At 30.9% G+C, this 12,820-nt stretch overlaps 2 protein-coding genes and 1 pseudogene across 2 annotated transcripts; all 3 read left to right on the plus strand.

The window, feature by feature from the left end:
- Positions 1 to 185: 185 nt before the first annotated feature.
- On the plus strand, positions 186 to 4,543 carry LOC133779134 (uncharacterized). The gene is made up of 6 exons (XM_062219128.1): positions 186 to 1,694; positions 1,791 to 2,295; positions 2,628 to 2,746; positions 3,059 to 3,381; positions 3,813 to 4,480; positions 4,530 to 4,543. The coding sequence occupies exons 1-6, from the start codon at positions 186 to 188 to the stop codon at positions 4,541 to 4,543; spliced, it is 3,138 nt and encodes a 1,045-aa protein (XP_062075112.1).
- A 2,384-nt stretch (positions 4,544 to 6,927) lies between these two features.
- On the plus strand, positions 6,928 to 7,506 carry LOC133779135 (uncharacterized). The gene is made up of 4 exons (XM_062219129.1): positions 6,928 to 7,038; positions 7,119 to 7,220; positions 7,307 to 7,462; positions 7,498 to 7,506. The coding sequence occupies exons 1-4, from the start codon at positions 6,973 to 6,975 to the stop codon at positions 7,504 to 7,506; spliced, it is 333 nt and encodes a 110-aa protein (XP_062075113.1). The 5' UTR covers positions 6,928 to 6,972.
- A 439-nt stretch (positions 7,507 to 7,945) lies between these two features.
- LOC133779136 (rac-like GTP-binding protein RHO1) overlaps positions 7,946 to 12,820 on the plus strand; it is a 16,040-nt pseudogene continuing 11,165 nt past the window's right edge.

A 12,820-nucleotide genomic window follows, 5' to 3' on the forward strand; every position in this document is an offset into this window, starting at 1 on the left:
CAGCTAAGTGAAGAAAATGTTGAACAAAAATTGGGTGAAACTAAACAGGTATTATTTCAAAAATAACTTTAAATTTCAAGTAATATTGAAGGCCTAAGAAAATATATTAAGGTTAATCTCTTTTTTTTTTTAAAATATGTAGAGCTACAAAAGAGTACACGGATGCGGCATGGGACTTTGTGAAAATGGTAGAAAGCAATTATGGTTTTCCAAATAAAATTATCTGTCCTTGTAAGAAGTGTCGAAACTTAAATCATCATTGTGTTGATGATGTTTTTGAGCACTTAGTTATAACCGGAATGGATCCAACTTATCGTATTTGGGTTCACCATGGAGAGCAACCCATTGATACTCAAGTTGACGAAGTTTCGAATGATATGGATGCATTTGATTTATACACGACTGCTTCCATGGATGATGTGGACAATAATATAGGTTGTGGAGGTGGTGAAGATGATGAATTTGTTAACGAAGATCTTCAAAAGAAGTTGGAGGATGCGGAAACTCCTTTATATGAAGGGTGTGAGAAATACACAAAACTTTCATCAATTGTAGGTTTATATAGGTTGAAGAATCTGAATGGTTGGACAGACAAAATTTTTACTAGACTATTAGAACTCCTTTGTGATATGTTTCCCAAAAACAATGTACTTCCTGATTCCATGTACTCAGTTAGGAAATTTTTGAGAAATTTCGATTTGAAATATGAAAAGATTGATGCTTGTATTAATGATTGTTGCTTATTTAGAAAGGAGAAGGCTAAAATGGATGTTTGTCCAAAGTGTAGTGTTTCTAGATGGAAAGTTGATAAACACACAAAGAATGTTAAAGTTGGTGAGGCTGCCAAAGTTTTGAGGTATTTTCCGATAATACCCCGAGTGAAAAGATTGTTTAGATCAAAAGAAATGGCTGAAAACTTAAGGTGGCATTTCACTCATAAAAGTATTGATGGGAAGATGCGACATCCAGTGGATACACCTGTTTGGGATTCCATTAATGAAAGATGGCCAGAGTTTAATCTTGAACCACGCAACCTTAGGCTCGGACTAGCTGCTGATGGAATTAACCCCTATAAAAGTCTAAGCTCCACTTATAGTTGTTGGCCAGTGATGCTTGTTATCTATAATTTACCACCTTGGTTGTGCATGAGGGACGAAAATACATTTTTGTCATTATTGATTCCAGGTCGTAAACAACCTGGAAACGATATTGATATTTATTTGGAGCCTCTTATTGAAGACTTAAACAAATTGTGGAATAATGGAGTGCATACTTATGATGCATTCGACAAAAGCTTCTTCAATTTGAAGGCAATGTTGTTGTGGACAATAAACGATTTTCCTGCATATGGAAATCTTGCTGGGTGTACAACAAAAGGCAAGACAGCTTGCCCGATTTGTGGTAATAATACATGTGCAACTAGGCTGAAACATAGTAAAAAAATTTCATACCAAAATACTAGGAGATTTCTCCCGTTTGATCATCCATATCGGTCTAAGAAAGCATGGTTCAATGGAGCTACAAAAGAAAGAGGCCCCCCTAAAGTTTTGAGTGGTAGTGAAATTGTTGAAGAACTAAATCAAATTACCAACGATTTTGGAAAAAATATGAATCCCAAAAAAAGGAGTCGAGATAATAAGGTGGAAGGAATGTGGAAGAAGAAATCTATATTTTTCAATCTACCATATTGGGAGGTTATTTTAATATATTTTGAAGTTATTTAAAATTGAAAGTTTAAGCTTATAAAATGTAACTTCAATTTGTTGATGATGTGTCTTTAATCTTTGTAGGTTTTGTTAGTTCGTCATAATTTGGATGTTATGCATATAGAAAAAAATGTGTGTGATAGTATTATTAGCACATTGTTGGGCTTGAATGGAAAATCCAAAGATCATCTTAATGCTCGATTGGATTTAAAGGATTTGGGTATCAAGAAGGCCTTGCATCCGGTGGAGAAAGATGGGATTATACGACTTCCAGCAGCATCTTACACACTTTCTAGATCAGAGAAGACAATGTTTTGCCAAAGGTTATTTGATTTAAAGTTACCTGATGGTTATAGCTCAAACATTAGTAACTGTGTAGTAGTTGAGGAACGTAAGTTGATGGGGCTTAAGTCTCATGATTTCCATGTCTTAATGCAACAATTGCTGGTAGTGGCCATTCGAGGATTGATGGAGGATGGTCCAAGAGAGGCAATTATAAGACTTAGCAAATTTTTTAATGGATTATGCCAACATGTGGTTGACGTAAAAGAAATCATAGAATTGGAAGCAGAAGTAGTTGAAACAATTTGTATGTTTGAAAGATATTTTCCTCCTTCATTCTTCGATTCTATGGTACATTTAGTTGTTCACCTTGGACGAGAAGTGTTATTATGTGGTCCTGTTCAATTTCGATGGATGTATCACTTTGAAAGGTAAATATTTTTAGTAACCTTTCAATAGTATAACATGAATTTCCCTTAACTAATGAGGAAGGTTCCTTCTTTATTTGTAGATATATGAAGTTACTTAAAGGGTATGTGATGCAACCTACACATCCCGAAGCATCTATTGCTTAATGTTACCTTGCTGATGAGTCAATGCGCTTTTGTGCATCATTTTTGAAACAATCTAATGACGAAGGTTCCTTCATTGGACGTAACGAATATAATGATAGTGATGTGATACTTGAAGGTCGTCCACTTCATCGTGGTGTAACTGTTACACTAAATGATAAGGATCTAGCTAGTGCACATCGCTATGTATTATTCATTTTAGCTGTCACAGAGCAATATTTAGAGTGAGTGGATAAACTTATTATCTTCTAATTTCACTGTCGCTTAATTATTGATGGTGATTAATTTTTTTTTAAAATATAGGATGCATCTACAAGAACTAAAAAAGAATAACAATACTTTAAGAACCAATCACACTCTACTTTGGAAACAACATACTGAGCTTTTTCCCTTGTGGTTAGAAGAAAGGTATGGGCCAATAATTTTTAACATAGCATCAAATTTGTATTAATCTGAAATTACGATTAAATTATGTGATAAAAATGTTTCCTTCTGTAGTTTTCTACTGCAGAATTTGATGCTATGTTATCAAGATTAGCACATGGTCCTCGTAAAGCAGTCATATCCTATAAGGGATATGTTATTAATGGGCAGCGATTTCATACTAAGGATGCAGAGAGAACGACACAAAATAGTGGTGTTTATATGGAAGCAACAACAATGTGTAGATCTAGTGCTAAAGATGATGCACAATTGGCTGATGTTGTAGGATATTATGGGTTAATTAATCAGATTATACTCTTGGACTATTACAGTTTTCATATCCCTTTATTTAGGTGCAATTGGGCACATGTTGGCAAGGGTGTAAAGAAGGTTGATTGGTATACTCTTGTAAATCTACACCAAGGACAAAAAGAGTTTATTAGAGAACCATTCATACTTGCTTCATAAGCTAAACAGATATTTTACGCAAGGGAGAATGAAAATTCAAATTGGTATATTGTGTTAAAGGCTCCACCAAGAGGACACTACGAATCAGAAATATATGATGATCAACATGATGAGAATTCGATTGCTCAAAGTTAAAAAGTACAACATTTTCTTATTAATCATAAAATGTTTAGTCATTACTTTTTTATGATTTTTTTTTATTATTGTACTTATTAAGTTTCTTGAACTGCTTTAAAAATTGTTTCCTTAACTTGAGCATTGTGATTGTCATATTTAAAATACATGTTTTTGTATGATGCAAATTTAGTGCATATTTCAAATTACTTTTAACTAAATCTCTTAATCTCTTAATCTTATACAGGTACAATATGGAGACTAGAAAAAAGAAGCAGGATGGAAGTGTAGTCAATGAAAAGGATGGAGGTTTGGTCAATGAAAAGGAGGTTGGATCACCTTCAACTCAAGTTCACTTGCAACCTGGTGCTTTGAAAGCAATTGTGGCAGAAAAGAGGAGGCAATTAGCAGCTAAGTTTGGAAAGTTGGCAGAGAAGAAGAAATCGAAGCTTCGTTTTGCATCCTCTACTAAAGTTGTAATGGATTCACCACCTGCATCTAAAAGATCTTATGAAGCAGCGTTTGGTATAAATCCAACAAATGAGGATGACAACGAAGATGAAAACATGTCCCCACAACGAGCAACTGCGTTAGGTAAAACCCAAGCAACATCTCCATTCCACAACCTGAACAAAACAAGAAGATCTCTGCGCCATTTTGTTGACAATGATTTTGAAGATGATTTTAACACTCCACAAAAGAATTCAGAAACTATGATGAACGAGTCACCCAAGTCTAGGTTGATTAGGCCATCAACCAAAGGTTCTCCTGCTGCTAATACAAGGTCCTCCCATCGCCAATCTATTGCTCATGAAGAAGATGTGCCTCTCAATAATAATCAGGAAGAATTTCTAGTTAACTCTACAGAGCATGTCACTCAAAACAAAAGAAAAAGAGGCCCAACAAAGCTGAAAGGTATTGCTCTCCAACCTGATGGTCGTATTACTGTAAGGTTTAATGCAAGAGGACAAGCTGTAGGGGAAGGCTCGGTTAGTCTTTCATCATTTATAGGTCCTCTTGTAAGGGAACTTGTACCATACACAATAGCTGATTGGCGAAAGGTTCCAAAATCAATGAAAGATATTTTGTGGTCAACAATCCAGGTTCTAAACTTATATTTATTCATGTGTTAAAAGGTAAAAATTTTAGGTGAATACTCATAAATTAATATTTAATGTGAATGCAGACAAGGTATAAGGTGGACAAAGATTGGGAACGAGACTGGTGTATGAAAGTAATGGGAGACCTGTGGAGATCTTCCAAGTCCAGGCTAGTTACTAAGCTGAACGAGCTACCAAATGAACAAGAACGACTAAAATTAAAGCCTGATAATATCAAATCAGAAACTGAATGGAGAGTATTTGTGCGTGAAAAAACCAGTAAACAATTTCAGGTAACCAAAATTTCAATATATGTATTATATAGATTCTGCTTATTACAAATAAATTGGGTACCATACTTATTTCAGTTTGGTTTATTATCAGGAGAAAGATTGAGAAAAAAAAACACTCATTGCTTACTTAGCTGTTACATCTCTGATATTGATGAATTATAGTTTTAATGCTTTTGGTATGGATAAATAGCTAAAGTTCTTTATTACATCCTATAAATGTAGATCAGTAGATATATCTATATATATGTATGGATGCCTTTCGTGTATGAAAGAATTGTAGAAATTTTAGAAATAAATTTATCAATGATGGTTCTATGATTATTCTTGGATTCGATTATTAGAATTTAATAGTTTATTCATTATCACAAGTGTTTATATAATCTAATTTTAAATATGTTTAGCTTTATTTATATTATCATACATATGTGGATATATATATATTAATTAGTTTAAAGTTTTATATTGGTATGCAGTTTAGACTAATTTCCTTATGAATATATATCTATAGAGAGAAAGAGAAGAAAAGATCTGTCATATGTCTATAAAAAAATTAAAATTTCTAAGCACATGAATGATACTCTGTTATTAGCAATTAGTTAGTTCTTTTTATATATGCATAAATAGAATAAACAATAAGAAGACATGTCTGGCAGTTAGAAATTGACTTACCACTGTTGGTCTTTTTTTTTTTTTTATGCTACTCCACTCCATCTTATTGTATATAAGTCATAGGGACGTTGGATTGGGATTACTTCTTAAATTCCTTGAGAGATTCGATCCATTTACATCTTCTCTTACAGAATCACTCATTTCACACATTTAAACTTAATTTAACAAAAACAGAAAAAGATATATCATATGAGGCCTGTTAACAGTTTCATTTAACATATAAATCAATTTGGTAATGCAATACAATCAATCAGTAAAAATAATCATATTCAGGAACTTAATTGTTATATTTTATAATTTAGGAACTAATTTACTAAATCAAATAGTTTAAGAGGCTGTTATGCTAATTGTTTTATTTTTGAACTTGTTAGGAATGAATTTGATGTAAAAGTATAACAGACAAAATAATAAAAAAGAGCAAGTCAACCAAGGGTGTAGTTTCTTTTGTCATGGCTTAGTTGATGATCCAGATAAGGGTTCTTTTTTTTAGGCTTTGACAGAGAAAACAAAACCCAGTTCAATATCTGGTTAGGTGAAAATGTTTATCAAGAGATTGGATAAGTAAGATATTTTTTTCTTGGTGTTATGGAGTATATAATATTCTTATTCTAGAACAATGCATTATGCTATATCAGTCAATTAAAACTATTTCAGGTCTGATCAAATTAAGGCAGTAGAAATCCTTAGTAGTTTCTGCATAATCTTAGCAACATTAGATTGTCTTGGCTTGATATGCACATATGAAAGTTAAACTCTATTGGCCTCAAGAGCTGCATTGAGACTACAATTATGGTTAGTTTTTAGAATATCTATATGCTCTAAATTTGAACTCTTGCAACCACAAACAAATTTCAGATTCCAAATTTACAATTGGCTTAATTGTATTCAAATTATGTGAGCAGTTGCTGCCCTGTTTTCATGAAACTTTTGTACTTTAAATGATTTATTTTTTTCCAATTCTCTTCTTGAAAATGTGTTTCTAAATTTATTTGACAAAGCTATTCAAGAGACACTATTATCACCATTCACAGTCCACCAACCATCCCATCCCTGTTCAGGAGGAGTTGTACTGTGTTTACTATTTCATTGCTAGAATACTGGTTCTGTATGTTTCTTTTGCTGCTGGAGTGTTTACTGTTGGAGTGTTTATTACATACTCTTTTCTTTGCTGCCATAGTTACTGTTTTATTGTTGAAAAACTATTATGTGTACTGTGTTTACTATTTTATTGCTAGAATACTGGTTTAGTTTTTTTGTTTTACTGCTGGAGTGTTTGGTATTCTGTATGTTCAATCGCTGGTTCATTTCTTATTTATTTTAGGCGATTAGCAATAAGTTTAAAGAGATGAGGAAGAAACAACTCCCACATACATGCAGCAGGAGAGGATATGCTCGAACAATGGATGACATGGTAAAAATTTAATAAATATTTTTGGTAGCTAAACGTAAGAAAATATATGTTCTCTTTCTGAAAAATGTACTTGGATACAGAGTAGGGAAAGCTCAAAACCTGTAACAAGAGTTCAAGCTTTCTTAAAGACACACACAAAGAAGAATGGTGAACCTGTGAATGCACAAGCTGCTGAAGTTATTGTAAGTAATTTACCCTTTGTTTGTAGAAACATATGTATTTGTATGCACATAGACTTATTTAACAGTCAACTTGAAATGATTTATAGGAGAAGCTACAAGTTCTTGCAAATGAAAAACCAGATTCATGCACAACACAGAATACTGTACAAGATGCTCTCACTATCATATTTGGTCCTGACAAGAATGGTAGATCATTAGCTAATGGGAGGGGAGTAACTAATACAAAGTTAGCTATTCTAAGAGCAAGAGATGACCATATTTCAAAATTGGAATCAAGTCAATCTGAGATGAAGAATAAAATGTCTGAGATGATGAATCTTATTAATACTATTGCAAAAAGTGTAAACATTCAGGTAAATTAAATTAATTGACTTCTGTTTATTTTACTCTATTCATTGAAAATTATAAATGACTAAATTATTCTCAAACTTGTAGGGGTTTACTCAACCAAGTGAAGCGGAGTCACACATGCCTTCTCCTATGGTAACTACAATTTTAATTACTACCTATCATTTCACTTTTAATTTTTTAAGTATCAATATTATCTATAAATAAATATATGTTTTATCATGTAACAGAGTGTTAATAATCTGAGGTTCACTCCTGAAAACAATGCTTGCAATTTACTTGATTGGAATGGAAGTGGAGAAATTGTTGTAGAAGGTCGATGGTCTTCTAGTGATCCTTTATGTGAGGTGCATCATCTTCGTCTTGGGCCTAATGCAATGAGAGTTTGGGTTGATGTTGCTAAGAAACCTACTGCATATTTATGGAGACCAACATCACATATGAGTACAATTGAAGAAGCGGTTGGTTGCACTGTTGCTTGGCCTTCTAATAAAGTTACAATGAGGTAAAATTTCATGCAACTTAAAAATGATTTATAAATAGTACAACAAATCAACTGTAGTAACTAATTATATCATCAAAATATATAGGAAATGAACATAATGGATGAAATTCAATTGTTTCTTGGTAGATATCTTTGGTACGTATCTTTGCATAAAATTAACTAATGAATGAACATGTGTTTTCAACTATTTTGGCTACATTGTTTTCTTAATTTTATATATTTTTCACTCTTACAGGTGCACAACTAATGAATGAAGTGTAATATTTTGGAGGGACGCCCATGATCAAAAAATTATGAATCAGTTTGTTTTAAAACTTTTGCTTATGTATTTTGTCTTGCAATATACTCGTACTTTTGGGATATTGATATTTTAGCTTTATGTAGCGAACATATTAAGAATATTTGAATTTATGTTAAGGTATAATTTTTAACGTGTTATATGTTTATCATTTGTTGCAATTATTCATATGTTAAAAGATAGAAAAATATAAAAGTTTTTGTTATGCCATGAAATTGTTCATATGACAATGATTAATGATAACAATAAAGAAGCGCTATTAAAAGTAAGGATGATTACAAACAAAAAACGCTATGTCTGATTACTAATTACATTTTCAAAATGCTATTACATATCTTTACATAATGTTTGGAAAATGCTATTAAAGCAAGGGTAATTACAAACATAAAACGCTACGACTGATAACTAATTACATTCTTAAAACGCTATTGTATATCTTTACATAACAATTTAAAAACGCTATTCACAGTAAGTACGACTACAAACATAAAACGCTACGACTTATAATTAATTGCATTTTAAAAACGCTATTGTATATCTTCACATAACGTTTTAAAAACGCTATTAAAAGTAAATAATACTACAAACAAAAAACACTATGGTTGATAACTAATTACATTTTAAAAACGCTATTGTATACCTTTCAACATCATTTCTGCATAACGTTTGAAAAACGCTATTAAAAGTAAGTATTTGCAATTTAACATAATCAATGACTACATACATAAAACGCTATGACTGACATCTAATTATATTTTTAAAACGGTGTTATATATCTTTCAACAGCATTTTTACATCACAATTTAAAAACGCTATGAAAAGGTCCAGACTTTTAATAACATGGGATAATATAGCGTTTGTAATAACGCTATCGTTTGTTAAAGACAGCGTTTTAAAAACGCTATGGAATGTAGTTTTTCTTGTAGTGTGAAACAAAGAAAGAATATAACATAGTTTATAAAAAGACTACTTCCAAGTATATATCATGAGCAACTTAAAAGACGATAATGTTTCACTAAAATTCAGGGAAGTCCAAAAGGCAACTCAAATTGAAGCAATTCAGCACTTATGAAAGAGAAATTAACTTGCATGACAATATGCACAAGGATCTGAAGCACTAAAATTTTACTCTAAAACAATATTGACCAACACTGGAAATAAATGTATTCCCTGTGTTAAGAAAAAATGAGATTACATTAATGAGTCACTGTAAGCCCCATAAGGACAACAAAACTAGTCATTTAAAGACATCTCAAGCAACAAAGTTCCTTTCTAAAACACTATGTTTGGTGTACAATGATGCATTATCATCGAATATAAAAGATGGAAAATGAAGCATCTTCAAAGATTAACGAAAGAACTAGTCCTTGGTCCCAAAAATCTATCCGCAACTGTAAATTCCATCAAAAAATAAAACCAAGCAAAATCTGATAGTTACACAATGCAACCATCAAAAACTGATCACAAATTTTAAAGAAATAAAAACTAATAATGAGATAAGCACAAATCCAAACTCTTGAAGAAAGCCTAAAGGATTAACATGGTAATAAGAGTAATAAGAGCCATCAATAATATACCACATTTATATTTATATATAGACTCAAAAATACCTCTTTTAACAAGTGCAGTAACTAGAAAAACAAAAACTCCTAATAAGTAGCATGAAACAAAATTAGTTAGTGCTTCAAATTTTTAGAATGGCGGTCACTTATAGATCAAGGTACGAACCTCTCTTATAGTTCATGAATCATTATCAAATATATACATAAATATCTATATGTACTAATATATATTGAAATTTATTTCTATTATTTTTTCTTGGGAATATACTTATTTGGTACCCTGTGTTTGATTGAAATACAATTTTGGTACCTTCTAATATGAAAAATACTCATTAGGTACCATGTATTTGTAAAATAAGTAAAAAATGGTACCTTATGATCAATAATTTTTTCATAATACCTCAAATACCCTTAATTCTAAATACATAAATAATGAATATTTATTTGAATAAAACATTATATTTTAAAATTACAAAAATAATTAAAAATATATTTGTTATTAATTAAAAAAAACATATAAAATTAAAAAAAAAAAAAAATTCCCACTCCCTCTCTCTCAAATCTCAAGTCAAGAACCCAACTTCTTCTTCTTCTTCCCTCCATCAACTATTGTCCCCACCCTCCCATGGAAAAGGCAAAGGCCACCACTTCACTGCACTACTTCGGTCACCATTCGGCAAAGGCCACCACCAGCCGGTGCTCTCCCGGCACCTCAAGTCTCCTCCCAAGGATAGTTCCACCACCTTCTTAGGACTTTACAGATAGACCCATCCACCTTCATGTGTATTAGTTGTGTTTTCTATATATTTGTATTTCCTCATATATATATATTATTGGAAGCTTCAGATAAATGGGTTTGCTTTTTCAACTTGGATTAAAGCTTAGAAGGAGTTATATATATATTCTCATTAATTATTGGAAGCTTCGAACTACTGGGCTATAAGAATACTCTATATATTCCTTCAAACATATATATATGTATAAAATATATATATTTATATATATAGCAACTACCATTGAACGAAAATATTTGGTTACATGTACAAAGTTTCTACCATTTCACACTTTCTACCACTATATACAGAGGGAGATCTTTGATGGAGGGAAGAAGAAGAAATTGTTTTTTGGGTTGTTGACTTGAGAGTTGATAGGGACGGAGAGAGGGGAAAAGCTAGAGAGGGTTTTTTTTTTTATTTTATAAGTTTTTTTTATTAATAATAAATATATTTTTAATTATTTCTGTAATTTTAAAATATAATTTTTTATTCAAATAGATATTCATTACCTAAGTATTTATAATTAAGGGTATTTTAGGTATTATGAAAAAATTATTGATCATAAGGTACTATTTTTTACTTATTTTACAAATAGAAGGTACCTAATGAGTATTTTTCATATTAGAAGGTATCAAAATTGTATTTCAATAAAATACAGAGTACCAATTAAGTATATTCCATTTTTTCTTTCTTTTCTTTCTATACAGAGCTTATCCAACAAAAGAAAGGAAATACTTGAATTCATTTATAGTAGTAAAATGTTCAAATCGAATGGTGGATTAACAGTAGTTATAGCCACAACTCACTATCACAACAGTCAATATCTATTTATATAAATATATACATTTTTATATTTACACACAAAATATATTGGACATTTAACACTTAAGTAAAATAAAAAAGACCTTTAGCTCCAAATGTTAGAGTTATCAAATCAACATTACAATTAAAAAATAGAGTCATTAAAGCTTTCTTATCAGTAGCAAATCAATGGTAAAGGATATGTATTTTTCAACCTCATCTTCTTGGTAACACTATCTCTATCATCATGTCACATAATGTATACATGCATACTTGTTTATATATATATAAGCACTTATATACACAGACAAAATAAAGAAATTAAGAAATCATACCATTCAAGAGATGCTTCTTTTTGGTAAAACTATTTATACCGATCATCATCAACAAGCTTCTGTAGGAAATAAATCATAAATATAAAGTAAATATTTTTATTGTGAAAACTTAACTAGTAATTAATAAAAACAAACTTTTTTAGCCCAATAAACAAAGTAGTAATCATTGTTAAATTAAATAAAATAGTATCATATACTTCTATACAAAAAAGAACAAGTTGTCTTCCAATATGTCAAGCATAGGGCCAAATCAATTCTTAAAAAATATCAATAATACATTTAAAATACATGTCACAAGCCTAAGCTCAACCAAAACTAGTCCAAATTTAAAAATGCTTCTATATCTTTTAGTGAACTCAATCTTTTTAACATTTTTTTTGTCACCCAAGTACACATGCATGTGCTTCTTGTGAGCTAATTAGTTATAGATATCTAAGATAGAAATGAAAACCCTGTTGGATGAAGAGATGATCTCTATCTCTAAACAGAGAGATACACTACAAAATGTAAGAAACCTATCATAACTTTAAAAAAACTTTAAAAAAGATCACTCATGCAACTAAGAAGTTTATGCTCAGTCTAATATAAATTAAAATACTAAATAAGAGGAACACCTCATGTAGTTAATGACCATTAAACAAATAAGCTCCAAAGCTTTGTCAGAAGTTCAATAATGGTATCATGAATCAATATGCTTTGATTTACAACAAAAATGAATTTAATTTTGTGAAACTACAGAGTATACGAAATAACCTATATATGACATGAGACATAAATTTAACTTGAATTTAATTGCATATAGCCTACACCAAGACTTAATTGCTTTGATTTCACTAATAAAGATAATGTCTTACAAATAAATTTATGCAATGTATAAATAATGAAGAAAAAAAATAATCTGTCACAAACATAATAAACAACACAAATCTACTGAGTCATTCGCTATTGAGGCATTCATTCAAACACCTTAATTGG

The sequence above is a fragment of the Humulus lupulus genome, chromosome 5, assembly GCF_963169125.1.
Source record: "Humulus lupulus chromosome 5, drHumLupu1.1, whole genome shotgun sequence".
Lineage (NCBI taxonomy): Eukaryota > Viridiplantae > Streptophyta > Magnoliopsida > Rosales > Cannabaceae > Humulus > Humulus lupulus.